At 50.9% G+C, this 20,121-nt stretch overlaps 1 protein-coding gene across 8 annotated transcripts in view; it reads left to right on the top strand.

The window, feature by feature from the left end:
• Positions 1 to 20,121, top strand: part of DNAH9 (dynein axonemal heavy chain 9) — a 132,252-nt gene that overhangs the window by 37,689 nt on the left and 74,442 nt on the right. For all 8 annotated transcript variants that reach the window (XR_014949346.1, XM_085556908.1, XM_085556909.1 and 5 more), the window contains exons 32-43: positions 186 to 396; positions 3,157 to 3,284; positions 4,307 to 4,415; positions 5,203 to 5,350; positions 6,991 to 7,165; positions 9,172 to 9,345; positions 9,941 to 10,148; positions 13,097 to 13,262; positions 13,759 to 13,861; positions 14,733 to 14,972; positions 17,730 to 17,891; positions 18,144 to 18,340. Coding sequence is in view for 7 of the 8 variants with exons in the window: in XM_085556908.1 (XP_085413034.1) it covers positions 186 to 396; positions 3,157 to 3,284; positions 4,307 to 4,415; positions 5,203 to 5,350; positions 6,991 to 7,165; positions 9,172 to 9,345; positions 9,941 to 10,148; positions 13,097 to 13,262; positions 13,759 to 13,861; positions 14,733 to 14,972; positions 17,730 to 17,891; positions 18,144 to 18,340 (2,021 nt within the window). In the remaining variant the exon portion in view is untranslated. The remainder of the gene's footprint in view (positions 1 to 185; positions 397 to 3,156; positions 3,285 to 4,306; positions 4,416 to 5,202; positions 5,351 to 6,990; positions 7,166 to 9,171; positions 9,346 to 9,940; positions 10,149 to 13,096; positions 13,263 to 13,758; positions 13,862 to 14,732; positions 14,973 to 17,729; positions 17,892 to 18,143; positions 18,341 to 20,121) is intronic.

Here is a 20,121-nt window from a genome sequence, read left to right as displayed (position 1 = left end):
ACTCAGGGTCAAATCCCTTAGTGTGTCTAGGCCCCAATGCGAGCCAATTTCACAGAATGGTTTGGGTTGGAAGGGACCCTAAAGGACATCTCATTCCAACCCTAAGCCATGGACAGGGACTCTTTCCCCGAGATTTTAAACTTCAGTTTGGTGTGTGTGTCTGAGCTCCGGGGGTGTTTCCCCAGGTGGTGCAGCTGGAGGAGCTGCTCAGTGTCCGGCACTCCGTGTTCGTGGTGGGGGCTGCAGGCACAGGCAAGTCCCAGGTGCTGAGGTCCCTGCACAAAACCTACCAGAGAATGAAGCGCCGTGCTGTGTGGACAGACCTCAACCCCAAAGCAGTCACCAACGACGAGCTCTTCGGCATCATTAACCCAGCAACGAGGGAGTGGAGAGATGGTAAATGTCTTTTCGTGGCTGAATTTGGAGATAAAAAGGGTATTTTTAATGAGGGGATGGTGGGTGTCTGTGTGCAGGTCTCACAGCCCAGGTGCTGCTCCCAGCCCTGTGAGGAGTTGCTGTTGGGAGTCACAGCTTTTTGGGAATTTATCCTTTTGCCATAAGGATAATCATCATGTCTGCTAATCTTGAGTTTGACCCCGAGAATGTAAAAGTCCTCATTTCCAGCCCTGCAGCCAAAGGAGGAGTCTGAATGAGCAGGATCAGCTTCTCAAGGCTGGTTATTTTCCCTTATCCAGAACATTCTCTCTCTGACCTGCTGAGCTCTGTCCAGCAGGTTATCCATGGCTTCTGTCTGCCCTCAGGGGGTGTTTGCATTTTATACCAAAAACTGCCTGTGCCATGTTTACAATAACGTGCCAATATCTGTCATTTCTGTTGGGCAGTGTGTCTGTGCCTTAAACCAACAGAAAAGTGTCACCAGCACAGCAAGGCATGGGGGGCAAGGGGAAGGAGGAGGAGGTCAGGACATGCCCAAATCCCTGCATCTTGTCCCCTCAAACCCCATTCTAAAAACCCCAAAATTCTACTTTTCCACCCTGTGTTAATTCACCTACCACACTACTCAAACCCTTGTGGCTTGTAATTCCTCACACAGAGTTGGCAGCTTTTTCCACGGGCTAAAATGGAATCCACAGGTGTTTGTGACTTGGTGCCAAGGTCTCTGAGCCCCTGTCAGGGTCTGGGGACAGCCAGGGCAGCTGAGGGATGTGCTGGGCTCCCACATGGTAACGCCAGCACTTTCCAGTTCCTAACTGGGGCAGGTTGTTTTTTGGGGTTGGGCTGCTGATTGGAGAGGATTCCCTCCTTGTTCTGTGCACTGGGGCCCCCCAAAAAGAGCCACTGCCAGGTTTCCGTGGCTGGACACTCCCAGCAGCTCTTGAGAGGTGTTTTCCCACTGAATATCCCTGCCTGATCTCCAGCACACGGCGCTGGCCAGGCTGTTGATCCTGATTGCTCCTGAGGAGGATGAGATGAGCATTTAAGACCTGCTGAGAGATCACAGAGATGCAGAGTGAAAACGCTGGCTTGTGACTAATCCAGAAAGGCAGCTTTGATTCCCTGTGTGGCTGTTCTGGGAGCTGAGGGGGAGGCGAGGGAGGACAGCTCCATAAATCATCCTCGGCCAGAGGTCTCCAGGAGAGGAGCTGCCACCACCTTCCCTGCCCCCTGCCACCACCCCTCCTGCCCCCTGCTCTGCTCCAATGCCAGGGTTAATTTCTCTTTAATTGTGACAGGGGACCCTAAATCAAAATGACAGAGGGAAGTGTGGGATGTAGCCAGCCCTCTGCAGACAGAGCTGCACCCTGGGGATTGTGGATCAGGGACTGTGGGTGGCACTGGACAGCAGGAGAGACATTGGCAGGTGGCTGTCCAGTGTTCTCAATCCCCTAATGTTTCAAGAGAACTTGCAGGACTCCTCTCTGATGGCTCAAGGCAGATATTTTATGTATTAATCATTCCTGAAAAAGTTGTTTCTTGATGCCAAAGAGCAGCCAGGACATTTTCAGCACAGCTGACAGGAGAGGATGTGTCCCCTTATGCATCTTTTCCTCTTCCCGAGTTCATCCTGTCACTCATTTCACTGCCGGCAGCTGGGAAGTTTGCACACATTAGGTGGGAAAAGGCCTCACAAGGGAATCCTAAAAGTGTTATTTGTAGAACCAAACTCCTCTTTCAAATCCCAAAACCCCTCTGTGGTTTTGAGGCTGGGAGAGGGGCACTTCCCTCCGGCTGCTGCCCTGGCTGTGATGCTGCCAGGCAGGAGCTGCTGCTGGCACTGGCAGTGCTGGGGAGGTTGCCAAGCTGTGTCCAGCGTGAGGAGGGGAGCCCAGGCAGAGGAAAGGAGCCCAGGCAGAGGCAGGGAGGTGTGATTTGTGTCTGACCCCTTCTCGTGGCTCAGCTGTTCTGCCTTGCCTGTGCTGGGTTTCAGTCTCGCAGTGCCACTGGCAGTTCCCGACCTGCAGCACGAGGGAATAGCTGGTCCTGGAGAAACAAAAAGCGTGCCTGTCACAATTCACCAGAAGAGAGGCTCTTTTTAATGTTTGCCTGATGTTCCTTCACGCAGAACCAGCCTTTCCCCTGGTATTTCCTCGTGTGGAGGAGAGTGATGGTTTTGTGGAGCTCTCGTTTGCCCTGCAGTACTTCTGCTCTGTTCCCAGCTTCTCACTCTTCTTAGCATTCATTATTTACCCCCCTTGAGACTCTGTATATTCTCTGTCTCCTTGATTTTACTGACATTTTGTTCTGTCACTCAATGTCAGTCTGGGCTTGTTGTCCCCTCATTCTCACTGAAGCCATGACCCAGTGTTTAAAGCACCTTGATTTTCCTGATATACTTCAAGCTACAGAAAAAAAAAACCCAAATATAAGAATTTTCAGGGCATATTCAAATGGTTTTCTCTGCATTGTGTAGTTTGTGGTGTTTGTTCTCTCTGAGTATCTGCTCTTTATTTTCCGTGTTTTATGGTTTTCAGTGGGAATGAAGCTCATGTAGGCCCACAGTCATTCTCAGTGAAAATAACTCTGATAATTCTTTTTTCTTCAAAGCAGATATCATTATATGGTATTATTTATGTCCAGATGCAAAGAGTTATGAATGTTAAGGGGAAAGCATAATTTTTAGGAAGTTGCTGGAACAATCTGTTAGAGCAGGTGGCAACTTCAATGTTCATCAACATATTTGTGTCACCCTCCCAGGGCTGTTTTCATCAATCATGAGAGAGCTGGCCAACATCTCACACGATGGTCCCAAGTGGATGGTACTAGATGGAGATATTGATCCAATGTGGATTGAATCTCTGAACACTGTGATGGATGATAATAAGGTAATGGATGTAAGGTAAAGAAGCAGGTATTCTTTGTCAGGGGTGATTCAGCCTGGGAGAAATGCAGATTGTAATAACATCTCCTGGAATAATGCAGCTGTGTTTCTCCAGACACACCAAACAATATTGCATAAAGGCAATGGTGCATGAGGGAAATAACTTAGAGCTTGTTTTTATTGGAATTTCCCTTTGCGGGAGAGTCGTGCACGTGAGTAATTGCAAATGTCCTGATCATAACTTTAGGCCCTTTAGAAGTAAGGTAGGGACATAATTCCATGTCTTTTCCCCACCCTGAGGGAATGCTTTGGATTCTGGGTTGTGGAAGAGAGAAGGAGCGTTCTGTGCCTGTCAGAAATCATGTCTGGCATCACAGAAGGGTTTGGGCTGGAAAGGATCTTAAGGCTCACCCCATCCCAGCCCCTGCCATGGCAGGGACACCTTCCACTGTCCCAGGCTGTTCTAAGACCTGTCCCATGGGCACTGCCAGGGATCCAGGGGTGGCCACAGCTTCTCTGGGCACCCTGTGCCAGGGTCTGCCCACCCTACCAGGGAGGAATTCCTTCCCAGTATCCCATCCATCCCTGCCCTCTGGCAGTGGGAGCCATCCCTGGGTCCTGTCCCTACCGGCCCTTGTCCAAGGTCTTTCTCCTGCTCTTGGAGCCCCTTCAGGTACCAAAAGGCCACAGTAAGGTCACCCCAGATTCTCCTTCAGGCTGAACACCCCCAGTTTTCTCAGCCTGTCTGAGAACTAACAGAGCTGCTCCATCCTCTGCTCATCCTGGAGACTCTCTGGGCTCTGCATCAGCTCCAGCTGGGCTGGGGCAGCTCTGCAGGTGGGCTCTGGCCTCAGTGGGGCAGAGGGGCAGAATCCCCACGTGTCCTGCTGGCCCTGCTGGGCTGCAGCCTTTGCTGCTGTGCCTCAAGGAGCTGGGCTGGGCAGTGCCAAGTGCTAAACACTTCATTCCTCTTCCTGGCCGAGCTTCAGGCTGTCTGTCTGTCTGTCTGTCTGTGTGCACCTGCAGGTGCTGACCCTGGCCAGCAATGAGAGGATCCCCCTGAAGCCCTCGATGAGGCTGTTGTTTGAGATCAGCCACCTGCACTCGGCCACCCCGGCCACCGTGTCCCGGGCAGGTGGGTCCTGCCTGGGGCTGCTAGCAGCCTTTTGCTGGCCAAGGGAAATTTAGGTTGGATATTAGGAAAAAAGTGTTTTACAGAAATGGTGATGAAGTTCTGGAATGGCCTGGATGTGTTTAACAAAGCCTGGGTGTGGCACTGGGTGCCAGGGTTTGGTTGAGGTGCTGGGGCTGGGCTGGACTCGATGATCCTGGAGGTCTCTTCCAACCCAGGGATCCTTTGGAAGCTGCCAGGCTGGGAGCACAGCTGCCTGTGGGGTGCTGGGAGTGTTCCTGAAGTTCACAGACACACTGAGGATGCTGAGCCCAGCCCCACTCGGGGTCTGCCATCATCTTGGGGGTGCACTTGGAATGTTCCCAATGCTTCTGTGGGGTCATGGCACTGCTGAGGGAACACTCCTGCACAGCTCTGTGTGGGCCTGATGAGGAGAGAGCAGTGTCTGTCCCACGGAGCTCCTGATCTGTGATCCTGATCCTGAGCAGTGCATGGGAACAGGGAATGAAGGTGTCCCCTGGTGTCTGCTCTCCAGAGCAATAACATGGCTCAGACAACACCACGTTCCAAATTTGGTGCAGGGTCCTGAGAGGCATCCTGGTTTCCTGAGTTACATCTCTCCACTGTTAATGTTTCTCCTCTGCAGTGGGGCAGGAGGAGGGGGCAGGCAATGAGGGGCTAGGTGTATTTGACAGGGTTTCAGTGGTCTGAGAGTAGCTGAAAGTTTCTGGTGGGAAAAGGGAGAGCCTGTGCCGTGTCCTTGCTCCTGTCTCCTCTCCTGCACCTCCAGGGATCCTGTACATCAACGCCTCGGACCTGGGCTGGAATGCCCCCGTGAGCAGCTGGATTGACCGGCGGGAGGTGCAGTCGGAGAGGGCCAACCTGACCATCCTGTTTGACAAGTACCTGCCCGCCTGCCTGGACACCCTGAGAACCAGGTACCACTGCAGGGGCCCTGTGTGCCCCTGGAGAGGGCAGGTGGTCACTCACCACCTTCCAGACCAGCTCCAGGGCTGGCCAGAGTCCTCCTTGTCCCCAGGAGCCCCGAGTGGCTTCAGCTGCAGGAAGCTGTGGGTGAGGGGGTAGCTGGCACTCCATCCTTGCTTGGTCTGATCTGGTTCTCCTTGCATATTGATTTGATGGTTCCTGTGCCTGGATCAGTCCTGTGCCTCTTGGAAATCAAACCCAGGAGATCCTAAAGGGAAAATCTTTCCAGTCTCCTGATGTGTCAGGCCAGACGTGAGTTGCCTGCACAAGTTTTGGGGCAGTATGGCAGATTTCAGACCACTGCTGAAAGAAAGGGTGGAAGATGCAGAGCAGATCCTCTCCCCACATCTCTTCCTGCCCCCTGGGGATGAGGAGAAAGCTGGTGTTGGTGTGAGAGGTGGGATTGCTCCAGAGGCTGTCCTCTCTTGGGTTTCTTTCCTGAAGCATTTGAGCACAGCTGAGTCCCTCTGTGTGAGCACCCAGCCTGGGTGTGTTCCATGGCCAGACACTGACACTGAATGGGAAAAACAGGACAAGGAGTGGTGGCTTTAAACTGAACAAGGACAAATTTAGGTTAGGTATTAGGAAGAAATTCCTGGCTGTGAGGGTGGGCAGGCCCTGGCACAGGTACAGCTGCTCCTGGATCCCTGGAAGTGCCCAAGGCCAGGCTGGACAGGGCTTGGAGCACCTGGGACAGTGGCAGGTGTCTCTGCCATGGCAGGGGTTGGAATATATGATTTTTAAAAGTTCCCTTCTAACCCAATCTGGTGTATGATTGTGTGATTCACCATCCTCTGCTTGCTCCTCATACCTGCAGTTTAAAAAAAAAAAAAAAAGAAAAAGAAGAAAAATCAGTGAGCAACTGAACCTGGGCACCATCAGCCCCAGCAAGGAGGTGTCAGGAGGAGCTGCTTGAGTGCAAGTCTTGCTCCTTGCAGCTGGGAGTTGGGAATCTTGCTGGGGACCTGCTCTGTGGGTGCCCAAAATTTAAAGCTGATGGCAGCAAAGCCCATCAAGCATCTCCAGTTCTCTCTGCTGAGCAATTGTCAGCCCGTGAAATCCCCAGGATTAGCTGCACCAGCCCCGAGCGGAGTATTTTGGTAGCTTGCTTAATTCAGAAATTGTAGAACCAACCTTTCAAATAGCTCTAATTACTTTATGGAGGACTTCAGTGCTGCTACAATATTAGTTTGGAATTCTGTAAGTGTAGCTTAAGCGAATGTAAAATAGCAAGATGAAAGGTTTTATTTTATTACTCCTCTATTTGACCACTTTTGAACTCCCGGCGCTCCCAGGAAATCATCGCCTTCAGCAACTCCTCCATTTTACTTCTTTCAAGAGGATCAAAGTTTTTAAATGCCTGAAACTTCTGATTACTGTTATTATGTGTGTGTGTGCCAGTGCCAGCGGGGCCAGGCAGAGGATGGATGTTCTCCTCAGTGCTCTTCCAGGGAATGAGACACCCACTGCTGACAAGGAAAATGCTGATATTCTAGCAAAACATTCCTGCCTTGCTTTCCCGGGCTGGGAGCAGCCCTGGTGCTTCACCCAGTTGTATTTCCCAATTATGTTTTCCATTTCCACCCCTCAGATTTAAGAAGATTATTCCCATTCCTGAGCAGAGCATGGTTCAGATGCTGTGTTACCTCCTGGAATGCCTCCTGACAGAGGACAACACACCTCCTGACTGTCCCAAGGAGCTTTATGAACTTTACTTTGTCTTTGCTGCTGTCTGGGCCTTTGGTGGCTCCATGTTCCAGGACCAGGTAAGAAGGGATGTGCCACATCAGTATCTTTCAAGAATCCTTTTATTACCTTTTTTCCCCCCCTACTTTTTTCTACTTTCCCAGACCTAACGCTGTGTCAGTGATGCTGTTCGACCTGGAAACCTGAACTAAACACTCCCTTTCATGAAAAGCCTCATTACCCAGCAGGGAGCACTGGAGAATGGCCCAGCCCAGCTTGGTGCTCCCTTGGTGCCATCACCTCGAGGCTTTTGGGGTCCTTGTGGAGGATTTCACCCTGCATTCCCTGTGTGCCAGCTGGGAAAACCACAGCCCTGCTTCTGCCAGCGCAGGGTGGCTTTAAGCCAAGCCTGGGGGGCCCTTGCCCAGCAGAGGAGCTCCAGCCCCTGGCTCTGGCTGGAGCACTTGGAGGTGGCATTCCCGTGCCACAGCCCTGGCACAGCAGGGCCTGGCACAGCCAGGTGTGTGGCAGGAGGAGCTGGGAGCAGGCTGAGCATCCCGCCGGGAGGATTCTGCTCCGCAAATGTCAGGGAGGAGAGCGTGAGCGCGCGGCGTCCGAGCCAGGGGGAGCCTGATGAAAAACGATCCAATATAAAAGCTGTTTATTGCTCCCTGCTGAAGGTGCCCTTCCTGGTGACCTTTTGCTGCCGAAATGTCAGGAGAAACAGGCTGGAAGGCTTCCCACTGCTCCATGTTTGTTGGTGGGGAGCGAGGCCTCTCTATAAAAACAGATGATAGATTTGCCATTTCCAGGCCCTGAAATCAGCAGCATTCCACACGGGGTTTTTGTTAAAGAAGCAGTTTGAGCTCGACACCATTCTGGCAAAAGAGCTGGGGCTTGGACTGCTCCACTTAAGGGCTCAGCCCCTCCCAGCACTGCGAGAAAGCTTTTAGCAGCACTGCACATCCCTGTTCTGCTGCCGGGCTGAGGAGTTGTGACAGCAGGAGAAAGGAGATTACAGTCATTCTGCCTCTCTGGGCAGCACGAGACTGCAAAATCTTGGATGCTAATAATGTGGTTTTCAAATCCTCTGGTCTTTTGATGTGTGCTGGCTCGGGGAGCTTTGCAGAGGACACTCAGTTCAAAGCCAGGTTTCCTGAGGGAGGCTGAGCACTCCGTGGTCTCACCTGGTCCCAAAAACCCGTGTGGTGGCTATGGGCAGAGAAACCCAATAGAGATGCCCCAGGAACAAACTGTGCTGCTAAAACTGGTTCAGTGATGCATGCGTTCTCTCCCAGACATCTTTTTAGCAGCACTTTCCCCTCCTTCCCCCCTGTTCCTCCCCAGGGCTGAAGGCTGCAGTCCCTGTGCTCTGCGTGGGAAGGGTTCAGACAGTGGCTGGCCCATTTTCACAGAGGAGACCTGAGGCAGGGAAGGGACTAAGCACATTTTGGAAATCCTGACTCACTGCATAAAGCAAAAACCGTCTCCCTAACGCCCAGAAAAAAAGTTCAGATGCTTCAAAATCTTCATGCATGGAGAGATAGAAGGAGGAAAAGCAGGAAAGCAAGAGCTTGCTTTCCTCTCTCCCATTCTTTGCTGAACTGGGGTCTCCAGCCTTGCTGCTCCTGCTTGAAAACAGGCCAGAAAACAACAAAATGTTTGCAGGGTGTGATTTACGAGGAAGAGATTTGGTATGCATGCTCTGACTGTCCATGGCCACGGATGGAGATGGATGTGGTGTCCTTGTCTGTTGGAAGAAGTAGGCACCAAAAATCAATCAAGTGTCTGTTTAGTCATAGGCACGTATTTCTCTTTTTCAAATTGATCCATCTGTCTCATCTCAGACATACTAGGAGTGATCAACACAGAGGATGAATTATTTAGGGGAATAAATAGGAATGATGAGAAAAAAATTAATAAAATGAAAAATTAGACTTAATAATAGGAAAAAGGATAAGATTGTTATGCTGTGGAATATATTTTTAAGGACTGGTCCTGCTCTGGTGGACTGGGATAAATAACATTCTCCATCTCTGTTGAATTTCTCTGAATTTGTCTATTTTCTCCTCTTTTTGTCCTGCAGCTTGTGGACTACAGAGTGGAGTTCAGCAAGTGGTGGGTGGCAGAATTCAAGACAATCAAGTTCCCTTCTCAGGGCACAGTCTTTGACTTCTACGTTGATCCAGAAACAAAGAAGTTTGAGCCTTGGTCTAAACTTATTCCCCAGTTTGAATTTGACCCGGAGATGCCCCTGCAGGTAGGTGACCCCAGCAGGCTGCTGGGCTGAGGGATTTTAGTGTTTTAGTGACTGAACGTGGGGGTCTCAGTGAGATCTGGTGAAAGGCCAGGCACTGATGGAATTCTTCACTGGATACAACTAAATTACCTTTTTTTTTATGCTGTGCTTCAACTGCAACGCCACAACCTCCATCCATCTTCCAAACATGAGCGATGTAGCAGGGGCAGGGAGCTGCTGTGCCCGGGGTGCAGAGAGAAGTGGTGAGACAGAGCAGGGACAAAGCCTCCGAGACACCACGGCTTGTTCTCATTCTTGGTGGCTGTCACTAGAGATGGGTTCATGTTTGGGCCAAGAAAAGAGTTCCTCAGGTAGTGAATTGTGGCTGCCAGTTGCTCCTCTCTGTTTTTCCAGAAGTGCCACAGCTGACTTGTAAAAACCATCACTGTTTCAGCAAGGCTTTTGTGGGGGGGATCCAGGCGCTGCTCCCGGGGGCTCACCTGAATAGATGGATTTTATCAGCTGGCAGCAGCACGTCATTCCTCCCCTAAAAAGCTCACAGCCGAAGGCTCTGGCCTCGGTGGCAGGGACACTGAGGCGGGTGCTGTGCCCCCAGGCCTGCCTGGTGCCCACGGCCGAGACGGTTCGCCTGCGGTTCCTGGTGGCCAGGCTGCTGCAGCGCCGGCGCCCCGTGCTGCTGGTGGGCGCTGCTGGCACGGGCAAGTCTGTGCTGCTGGGGGACACGCTCTGCTCGCTGGACCCCGACGTCTTCCTGCTGAAGAAGGTCCCCTTTAACTACTACACCACCTCTGCCATGCTGCAAGGTGAGCGCTTACGCCGTGCCGGGGCTGGGTTTGGGTTGGATGTTGGGAGGGATTTCAGCACTGAAAGGGTGGTTGGGCGTTGGAGTGGGCTGCCCGGGGAGGTGGTGGAGTCAGAATCCATGGAGGGGCTTGACAAAGCCTGGATGTGGCACTCGGTGCCGTGGTTTAGTTGACAGGGTGGTGTTAGGTGACAGGGTGGACTCGGTGATCTCAAAGGTCTTTTCCAGCTGGGGTGATTCTGTGATTCTGTGTGATTTTGTGATATCCTGTGACATTCTGTGACACTGTGTGATTCTGTGACATTGTGTCATCCTGTGACATCTTACGTGATCCTGTGTCATTCTGTGACATTTTGTGTCATTCTGTGACATCCTGTGACATTCTATGTGTTTCTGTGCCATTCTATGTGATTCTGACATTCTATGTAATCCTGTGTCATTCTGTGTGATTCTGTGTCATCCTGTGACATTCCTGGAGCATCCATGGGGGTTTGGAGCTGGATGTGCATGGGAAGCTCAAGGAAAGACCCATGGGTGAGTTGCCCATGGGTGTTGTTGTGGGCACACTCACAACCCCAGAGTGAAACTCTCTGCTCAGCAGAGCCCTGCTTTTGTGGAGATGATGATTTCCAACCCGAGAATTTGCCTTCTTAACCCACCCCTCTGGTTCAGGGCTCTGCCAAAGCCCAGGCTTCAATCTGCTGCAGTTTTCATGACTTGAAGCATGTCTCTAACACGCTGGAATTGAAGATGGGTTTCTTGGAGAAGATCCCAACTGTCCTCGGGGTGCAATGATGGGAACTGCATCCCAATTAGCAGTGAGGGTGGTGCTGATGGATGTGTGCAGGCTGGAAGCCAGGGCTGGTTCCTGGGCTGTGCTCCTGTCCTGCCACATCCCACATGTCCCATGGGGCAGGGGCACAGAGCTTGCTGACCTGGGGGCTCAGACCCACAAGGAATCTCTTGCCCCAGGGAATCCCTTCAAGGAAAAAAAAAAAAAAAAAAAAAAAGGGGTAAAACCTCCCCTTCTGACCAGTCTCAGAGCCATGGGCAGCGTGATGGTTGCAAGCTCCCTTTTTCCTTTTCCTGCTGGAGTGGGGAGTGCCCTGGCTTGGGGAGGGGCTGAGCTGAGGACCCTGGTGTTCCCCACCTGCCCAGGTGAGCTGTGGGGCAGGTACAGGGTGTCCCTCTTACTCTGAGCTCCAGGCTGAGCCCTCCCCTTCCTTCCTCTGCAGAGCCCAGCACGTCTTCATCACAGGGAAATGTGATTTATGCTGCCTGGCATCCTTCCCCACTGCTCATTTTTTAGTTAATTTGTCCCTTTTTGTGGAGTTTGTCAGCTGGCTGCTTTTTTTTCTTCCCCAGCAGGTGCCTCTTTAGATTTGTAAAATGTGAATCCAAAGCACTTTGGGATTTCAGTTTTTATTTACTTTACGAAGAGCCAACCTGAAAGGCAGGGATTTTCAGCCAAGGTGCCTGTTGGGACAGAGATTTTTAAGGTGCAGAGCTGCACTCTTGAGGGGAAGCACAGGGATATGGTTCAAACAATCTTTGTGGACCTGTAGCTTACAGATTTTCATGTGCACAGGGGCTAAAAGGAGCCAGACTCTCTCTGTGCCCAAACCTGAGCACAATTTGGGGATTTTCTTTGGGGTATTGTGAGCAAATCCCACTGGCTGTGGAGCCTGGACCTCTGGAGTGCTGCTCCATGGACCTCTGCTCCTCCACCAGCTCTATCCCTGCCCTCACTCTCCACCTTCCCCCTCCAGATCTGCCTTGAGAAAACGACAATAAATGTTGTTTTTGGGGGGTTGGATATTCTTTCCCCCTTGGCCATCAGGGTGAGAGGAGCCACACTCGCCAAGTCTGGTGTGCAGTGAGTGTTTGAGGGGCTGGTGGGGATGTGCCAGGAGCCCAGAGCAGGGACCCTGCAGGATTATTTTGGGATAAGCTTTGAATTAAAATGCAACTTCCACAAACATGTCACTTCATCCCCAGTAATTGCATTTCACTATGATGAATCTCCTGCATCCTTGTTTAACCTCGAAAAGGGCTGATTTTATGTGTTAATTAAGGCCTAATTAAATTTAAATTAAATGCTTATTTGAAACACTTAATTTGACTTGCTACCAGAAATTTCAAATATTGTGGTTTTATTGAAGGGGGAGAGAGATTCCACTGAGGAAAAATTTATCATTTTTCTAAGCACAATTCATGGCTTTGTGCAGAAGTGTCTGTGACAAGAAAACAGCTGAATTCGTAGTGGGTAACCAGGCTGTCTGCAGGGCACCCAAGCAGGAAACAAATGGGGTTTTAAAAGATTTGAAGTCTGAAAAAAAACCCAGAATATAAATTTTCCCTAATAACTTTTGCCCTTGATAAGGGATGGCTGAAGTGTGCATTTGCACGAAATTTTTATCAAAACTCCCAGTTGTCCCTAATTACAGAGGATTGTTCCTTGCCACGCTGCTGCTTACAGGACTGGTGATAACCCCAGACTGTGTCAGTGAAATAAATTCTGCCTCCATCTCCAGGAGGACTGGGAGCACCTGGGAGTGAGGATGGGCTCCAGGAAAGCCCCTGGCAGGAAATTCACCCCAGAAAATCTGCTGCTGTTTGCTTTGCCCCTTCCTGAGGCAGTAAAGGTTGCTCAGGCTGCAGTGAAAGAAATCAATAACCTATAAAACATTTTGTGCAGCAGTGTGGGCTGATCTGCATTAAATACCACTCCAGCATTGTAAATATTCCCAATATGCTACAGTCTAGAGCAGCACACAACCTCAGCCCTCTCCTAAAGCAAATGGGAATTTTCCAGAGCTTCCAAATGAGTTTTCTCTCCACGCTCTTCCTTTCTAAAAAGCCCCAAGCACGGAGCTGGGGGGGCAGGGGCTCCCTGCAGCAGGCACAGGGCTGGGCTGAGCGCTCGTCCCGTCACTCCTGTCCCTGCAGCTGTGCTGGAGAAGCCTCTGGAGAAAAAGGCTGGTAGGAATTACGGCCCCCCGGGCACCAAGAGGCTGGTGTACTTCATGGATGACCTAAACATGCCCGAGGTGGATTCCTATGGCACCGTGCAGCCCCACACCCTGCTCCGGCAGCACCTGGACTACGGCCACTGGTACGAGCTGCTGGGCCCTTGCTCTAGGCTGTGAATGGGAAAGTTGGTGCTTCGAGCCCACCCAGGGACACCAAAACTCCTGGGGACAGCTTGTCAAGTTGGTGCTTCGAGCCCACCCAGGGACGCCAAAACTCCTGGGGACAGCTTGTCGGGACCCCAGCAGTGTGGAAGTTCTCTCCCTGGCCTGTTGCAGCCAAAGGAGGAGTTGGAATGTGTCCCATTGTGCTTTCAAGGGTGTTCATTTTCCCTTATCTAAACATTCTTTCTCTGAGCTGCTGAGCTCTGCCCAGCAAGGAGGCCGTGGCATTCTGCCCTGAGCCTTGGGATTTCCCCCGGGAGCAGGGCCCTGTGTGCTGGGCCATCTGCAGACATGCAGCAGTCTCTGCCCCCTGGAGAGGGGCACCGTGTGACCCCCCGAAGCCACAAGGGTCCTGGCAGCCCACAGACACGCTCAGGGGTGTGTGGTGACCATCTGTGGCTTTTGCTGTGCCCCAAGGTACGACAGGAGCAGGCTGTCCCTGAAGGAGGTCAGCAATGTGCAGTACGTGTCCTGCATGAACCCGAGTGCTGGGAGCTTCACCATCAACCCCCGGCTCCAGGTACAGCCCTGCTCCATGGCTCTCATTTTGGGGTGGGTTCTTCAGGCTCAAGGCTCCAGGAGAACTGTGGTAGATGCTGCTGTTATCAATCAGTGGAAACAGCACAGATCTGTGACTGTAATTCCTGATGGAATTTCTCCCTTCTTTGGGTTTCCTCTTGTCTTACTGCTCCTTGGGGGAAGAAGTCACAAGTTCCCAGCCACTCTCAGGAAAACCTGTGGTTCAGACAGGCGGGTTTTACCTTTCTCTAGCTGATACGACTGCTGGACCATAGTTCTTGAAAGTCTTTTGGTGATCAGGCGTTGGAACTTGCAGCCCAGGGAAGTGGTGGAGTCACCAACTCTGGATGTGCTCAAAAATGAGTAGATGTGGCACTCCACAGTGTGCTCTGGGACTTGTTCAATGGCTGGGCTTGATCTCAGAGGTCTTGTCTAACCTTAACCATTCTATGTTCTCTTCCTCTGAAAGTTCCTCATCAACCAAGGGAGGTGGCACCTTCCAGGGGCTGCTCCCACCAGAGACAGGCCTGGGCTTCACCAGGGCTCTGTGGGACCTTCAGAGCATTCAGGTCCTCAGTGGAGTGAGCTTCCCTTGTGAAATACCACTGAAAATCCAGCAGAAGGGGTCTCCTGCCAGCTGTCCTCTGCTGGGGAATTGGAGGGGGCACAGAGTTCTGGTGGACTTCAAGTCATGGGATCATAGAGCATCCCAGGTTGGAAGGGACCTCAAAGGATCATCTGGGCCAAGCTTTCCTGGGAAGTGGAGCCCAGATGAGATTGTTCAGTGCTGTGTCCAACCACAGAAAGGGCACTGGCCTGGGAGGTGGTCTCCATCTCTCTGACCTTCCCACCTCTCACTTTCTCTTCCTCAGCGTCACTTCTGTGTCTTCGCTCTCTCCAACCCTGGCCAGGACTCCTTGTCCAGGATCTACAGCACCATCTTAGTGCAGCACCTGGCCAGTGGGAACTTCTCAGAGGCTGTGCAGAAATCAGCCCAGCAGCTCATTGCCCTGGCCCTGGGGCTGCATCGGAAGGTGGCTGCCACTTTCCTGCCAACAGCTGTCAAGTTCCACTACGTTTTCAACCTCAGAGACTTCTCCAACATCTTCCAAGTAAGTGCAGCTCCTGTCCTGTGGCATTTGGAGTTTGTCACAGGCAGCTGAGGCTCCTCTGGCCCTTGGTGAGCCAAACACAGTGTCCCACTCAGTAATGACACAGCACAGGTGTCCCCTGAGCTCAGGGGGTGACCTGGGGCCATCCCCTGACTCCTGATTGTTTTTGAGTGGATTCCAGAGCCATCACCCATGACTGTTTGCTATTTACTATTTCCAGCTCCCCTGGCTACAGGCAGGGAAGCACAGCTCCAGAAGGAGGTGTACATTTTGAGGGGTATGAAGTGTTCCATTGGCTGGAGAAAGGACAAACTGGAGAGAGCTTTGGGCTCCCGAGCCCAGCCCTTCCAGCAGTGGCTGTTGTCAGTGTGCTGAGCTGGGCTGCTTTTGGTGATGCCCACCCCAGTGGTGTGAGTCTGGGGTCTGTGGCACCACCCACCACACTGGGAACTCTTCCTGCAGGGGCAGGGGCTGGATACTCTGTGGGCTGCTGGTCCTGAGCTGGTTCAGCTGCTCTGCCAGAGCCAGGGCAGCTGGTGAGCACCTCCCAGGTGCTCAGCATTGTGCATGCAGGATGGCAGCTCAAGAGCTGATAAATCAATCCAAAGCAGCTTCGATTTTACCACTGAAACTGAATTACCAGCCACTGTACCAAAGCAAAGTTGTTCAGCTCCAGAAATGTTGTCTTGCATCCTTTGGTGAGATTTTGTTTTTCTGATTTCCCCAGCAGTCAGGTGCTTTGAGGCAGCTGGTGTTACTGCTCAGAGAGCCTTCCAGAGTTTCAGGCTGCTTAATAAAATTGGATAAATTCCTCAGCAGCCAAAGTGAGGGTCAGCACCGTAGCCTGTTCTAAAGCCCCAGCTGGTCATTTGTCACTGTCCTTGTTAACATCTGCTCCACAGAGTGGGGACGTGGAAGTTCAGAGCCTTGTTCCTGCCATCAGACAGGAGCTGAAGCAGTGACAGACAGGGAAATCTGGGACCAGGACCTTGAAGGAGTGAATAACTCCACTGTGGCAGGAAGGAGTCAGGCCTGTCACTGCGCTCAGCTGAGATGTGGGTCCTGGTAAATCCTGCCTCCCAGTTCCAGAAATGTCATGAAATACATGGAATTTCAGCATTTCGGTGGGAGGCTTTGATTTGATCTGCTGAATGTGCCAGGGTTGGGGGTAACAGAAAACATCCTGCCAGATCCCAGCTCTGGGCAGAGGGCGGTGACAGGAATGCTCCTCATTCTCCTCATTCTCCTCTCAAGGGATTCCCCATCCCCTGTTTTGTCTGTTTCTCTTAATTTGGGCCCACCTCCATCCCAGATGCAGTGACCCACAGCCACGTGTCCCTCGTGCTTTTGGGGTTCTTTAGATTCAGTCCCTTTAGAGGGATTGAGTGACCTTTAATTCTCTTCTGATCAGTGTAGGATCTGATGTGTTTTTCCTTCCTCTCTTTGAGTTGTCAGCTTTTCTCACCAATTTTATTTTTTTTTCTGGAATAAATAAAATAATTTGACAGCTGTAATGACAGATGTGAAACCCAAACAATCTGAGCCATGGACCAGTGAGCTGAGAGGGCCTGCTTTACATTGCTTTCAATGCATTTGATATTTAATGTATAAATAATTAGATGTTAGGAATAAAAGCTGTCTGTTTAATTCATACCATTGAAAACCCTGTGTGCTGTTAATAGGCTTAGTATAGGCGACACCTCTTTGAAATATAATTCTTTTATGCATTTTAATAGAGTTCATGGTAAACATACTGTGCTAAGCAGACAGCAACTGATATTTCCTGCAGGCAGAATGCACCTAATTAGAATTAATTGATTAAAAGAAAAAATAGCCACCAGTAACATTTCCAAACCTTTTTTCCTTCTTGACAAAGCACCCATGGCATGGGGTTGGGATGGGAGAACCACGTGTCTGGGCTGGTGCCTGGCGCTGCTGAGAGCAGGACCTCAGCCCGGCCCAGACCTCAGGAGGCTGGGTGTGGATTTTGGGTGTAATGAGTGTAAACCTTCCACAGAATGTGGGAAACAGCCATTCCCAGGGCTGTGGCAGCTGGTTGAGGGAGGTGATTCTGCCCCTCTGTGCTGCTCTGTCAGACTTCAGCCAGCTCCAGGCTCCCAGCACCAGGGGACATCCAAGGAAGGAGCTGGAGGTGCTGGAGGGGGTCCAGAGGGACACTGGGGTGATCAGAGGGATGGGGCAACTCTGCTGTGAAGAAAGGCTGGGTGATCTGGGGGTGCTCAGCTTGAGGATTGCTCTGAAGTGAACTGGCTGTGGCCGTTCAGTGCCTGAAGTGGCCCCAGGAGAGCTGGAGAGGGACGTTGGACATGGGATGGAGGGACAAGGATGGAGGAGAAGGGGGGATGACTTCCAACTGACAAAGAGTAGGTTTGGATGGGATCTTGGGAAGAAATCCTTCCCTGTGAGGGTGGGCAGGCCCTGGCACAGGGTGCCCAGATCCCTGGCAGTGCCCAAGGCTAGGCTGGATGGGGCTGGGAGCACCTGGGGCAGTGGGAGGTGTCCCTGCCACGGCAGGGGTGGGATGGGATGATCCTTAAGGACCCTTCCAACTCATTATTGAACCCCTTCTGGGCTGAGAAGCAGCTCTGGGAGCTCTGGCTGAACAAAGGCCACGTTCCCTGGGCTGTTTGGTGTGGGGTTGCTCAGGTTGCTGAGAGGGACACTCAGCCTGGTGGGTGCTGGGCTGGATCCCCCAGGGCCCAGCCTGGGTTTCCTGGCTGTCTTTGCTCTCCACAGGGCCTTCTCTTCTCCACCCCTGAATGCCTGAAGCAGCCCCAGGACCTGGTGAAGCTCTACCTGCACGAGTCAAACCGGGTGTACCGGGACAGGATGGTTGAAGAAGTGGACTGGGACACTTTTGATAAAATCCAGCGGGAGGCGGTGAAGAAATGCTACGACGTAAGTGTGGAGGTCTGATGAGGTCTAATTCTGATGAGAATGGAACAGCATGGATTTATTGGAAGGGAAATCACTACTGGGGATGTTCTTCTCCCTCTCTTTCACTCCTGTGCCTGTTTCCCCTTTTCCAACACACAGCTGCAACCGTGTGGACATAAAAAGGCTGGAACCCCATGGTTCCCTTGGGAGGTGGCTCAGAGCTGCAGTGGGTTTTCCTGTATTTGTTCTCTACTATTTTCTTCTCTTTTACAGGACATTGAGGACACTTTAGAGCAGGCCAAACACATGAATATTTATTGCCATTTTGCCAAAGGCCTCGGGGAGCCTGGCTATAGGCCAGTTCCAAGCTGGGAGGAGCTGAACCAGATCCTTGTGGAAGCCCTGGACAGCTACAACGAAGTCAACGCTGCCATGGACCTGGTGCTGTTTGAGGATGCCATGAGCCACGTGTAAGGGGCTTTTCTGCCTTTTTGCCTCCATCATTTGTGTGTGCAAATGGTTTTGTGGGGTTTCCTGGAGGATGTAGGAATACAGATCCATGTGCTAAGGCAAATAACTTGTAGCTCTACAGGGCCAAGTGCCGGGTCCTGCACTCTGCATAAACATTTCTCAGATGTGACAACATTCAGGTGCTTTTTTGTCTTCCCTTGCCAGCCAGGACAGAACTGGTTGTACTGAGGTTTCCCCAAATGCTGACTGCTGGTTTACAGCCACATTTACACAGGCCCTTAGAGGGATTTTCCTCTGTATAAAGTAAGATTATGTGCATTCAGCATACTACTTTTAAAGGATAGAGGCATTTAAACTACTTTGATCCTTTGGAAAACCTGCTTGCATGGAGATGCCTGGAGGTGCAGATGGATTCCAGCTGGAAATTGGACATGTGGGACTATGTGAAAATAAGGCTCCTGTTGATTATTATGAAGCTGTTGACATGCTTTGAGGGGGGATTTCCAGCTGTCACACACAGCCTGGGGGAATCCCAGCAGAGCCAGGGTCACTTCTGGGTGTTGGGATGCAGAGCTGGCCTTAGGTGGCTCCAGGAGATGGAGAATCAGAGCTTGCATTTGTACAGAAACCTTGTTCCAGGAGGTGCAGATTTGGGGCTCTGAGCTGGAAGTAAGCTGGAAGGAAACCTGCTGCAGCCAGGGTGGGTGGTTTTAATTCTCAGTGGACCTGGCAGCCTGTTATATATATCAATATGTATAGAGGAGTAGCATTTACATACATATCTAAATATATATAAATATATAAATACATAAACAAATAAATAAATAAATACATAAACATATAAATAAATATCCATAGATATATACAAATATATATGTATATATACAGAAATGTATGTACTTGTATATATATATGTACACACACACACAAATTTGTCTGTTCCAAGTGCTCCCAACCTGCATTGTTGACCACTGGGCTGGGGCAGATTTTCCCTGAAATCTGCTGTCCATGAGTGTTTATCAGGAATATTGACCCTGTGCTGCTCTTGCACTTTACATAAATCAGGATTTGCAATTGGAATTTGCAAACCACGGCACTGAGAATAATGAGGAAAGCAAGATTTGAGCATCCAGCAGCACTTCCCAATTTCACTGGAGCTGAGTGAATCTCATTCACTGCATTTGGAAATTGCATTTGGCTGCAATACACAACTTCTTCCATCTCAAACAGCTTCTGAATGTCAGCTTGAATTTGCTGAAGATTTTCAGTCAGGAGGAAAAAAAGAAGGAAAAAAGACATTTGATGACTTAATATGTGTAGGGCCATGGGGGATACCTGTCAGTCACTCAGTCAGGGCTGTGTCACAGCACGGAGCCCTGGGGAGCACATCAAGGCAGGGAGCATGGGCAGAGCTGCTCTGGGTAATTCTGAGCAGGAATGCTAAAGCTCTCCTCACGGTCTGGATTGCTTTTATGGAAGTAATTTCACAGAAATTATTAAATTATCAAAAAAATCAGTCAGAGTCTGTGCATAGATTATAGAATGCTAGAGTTGTAATAAAGCAGGGCAGTGTTTCTCACTGTCTTCATTGAACAATAATTAGATTAATTTAGGAAAATAGTGAAGGGAGCTGAATGAAGGAATGGGGCTGGTGTTTCAGACCCAGGATGGTGAAGGTTCCACAGGTGGGATCCTCTGGACCCCCCTCACCTAGTGGGGAACACGTGGGGGTGTCAGCATTTGCTTAAAGAGAACAAAAGGGATGCAGAGTTCACCACAG

This window comes from Lonchura striata, chromosome 18, assembly GCF_050655825.1.
Source record: "Lonchura striata isolate lonStrDom1 chromosome 18, ASM5065582v1, whole genome shotgun sequence".
Taxonomy (NCBI): domain Eukaryota; kingdom Metazoa; phylum Chordata; class Aves; order Passeriformes; family Estrildidae; genus Lonchura; species Lonchura striata.
This window is presented reverse-complemented; position numbering and strand designations above follow the sequence as displayed.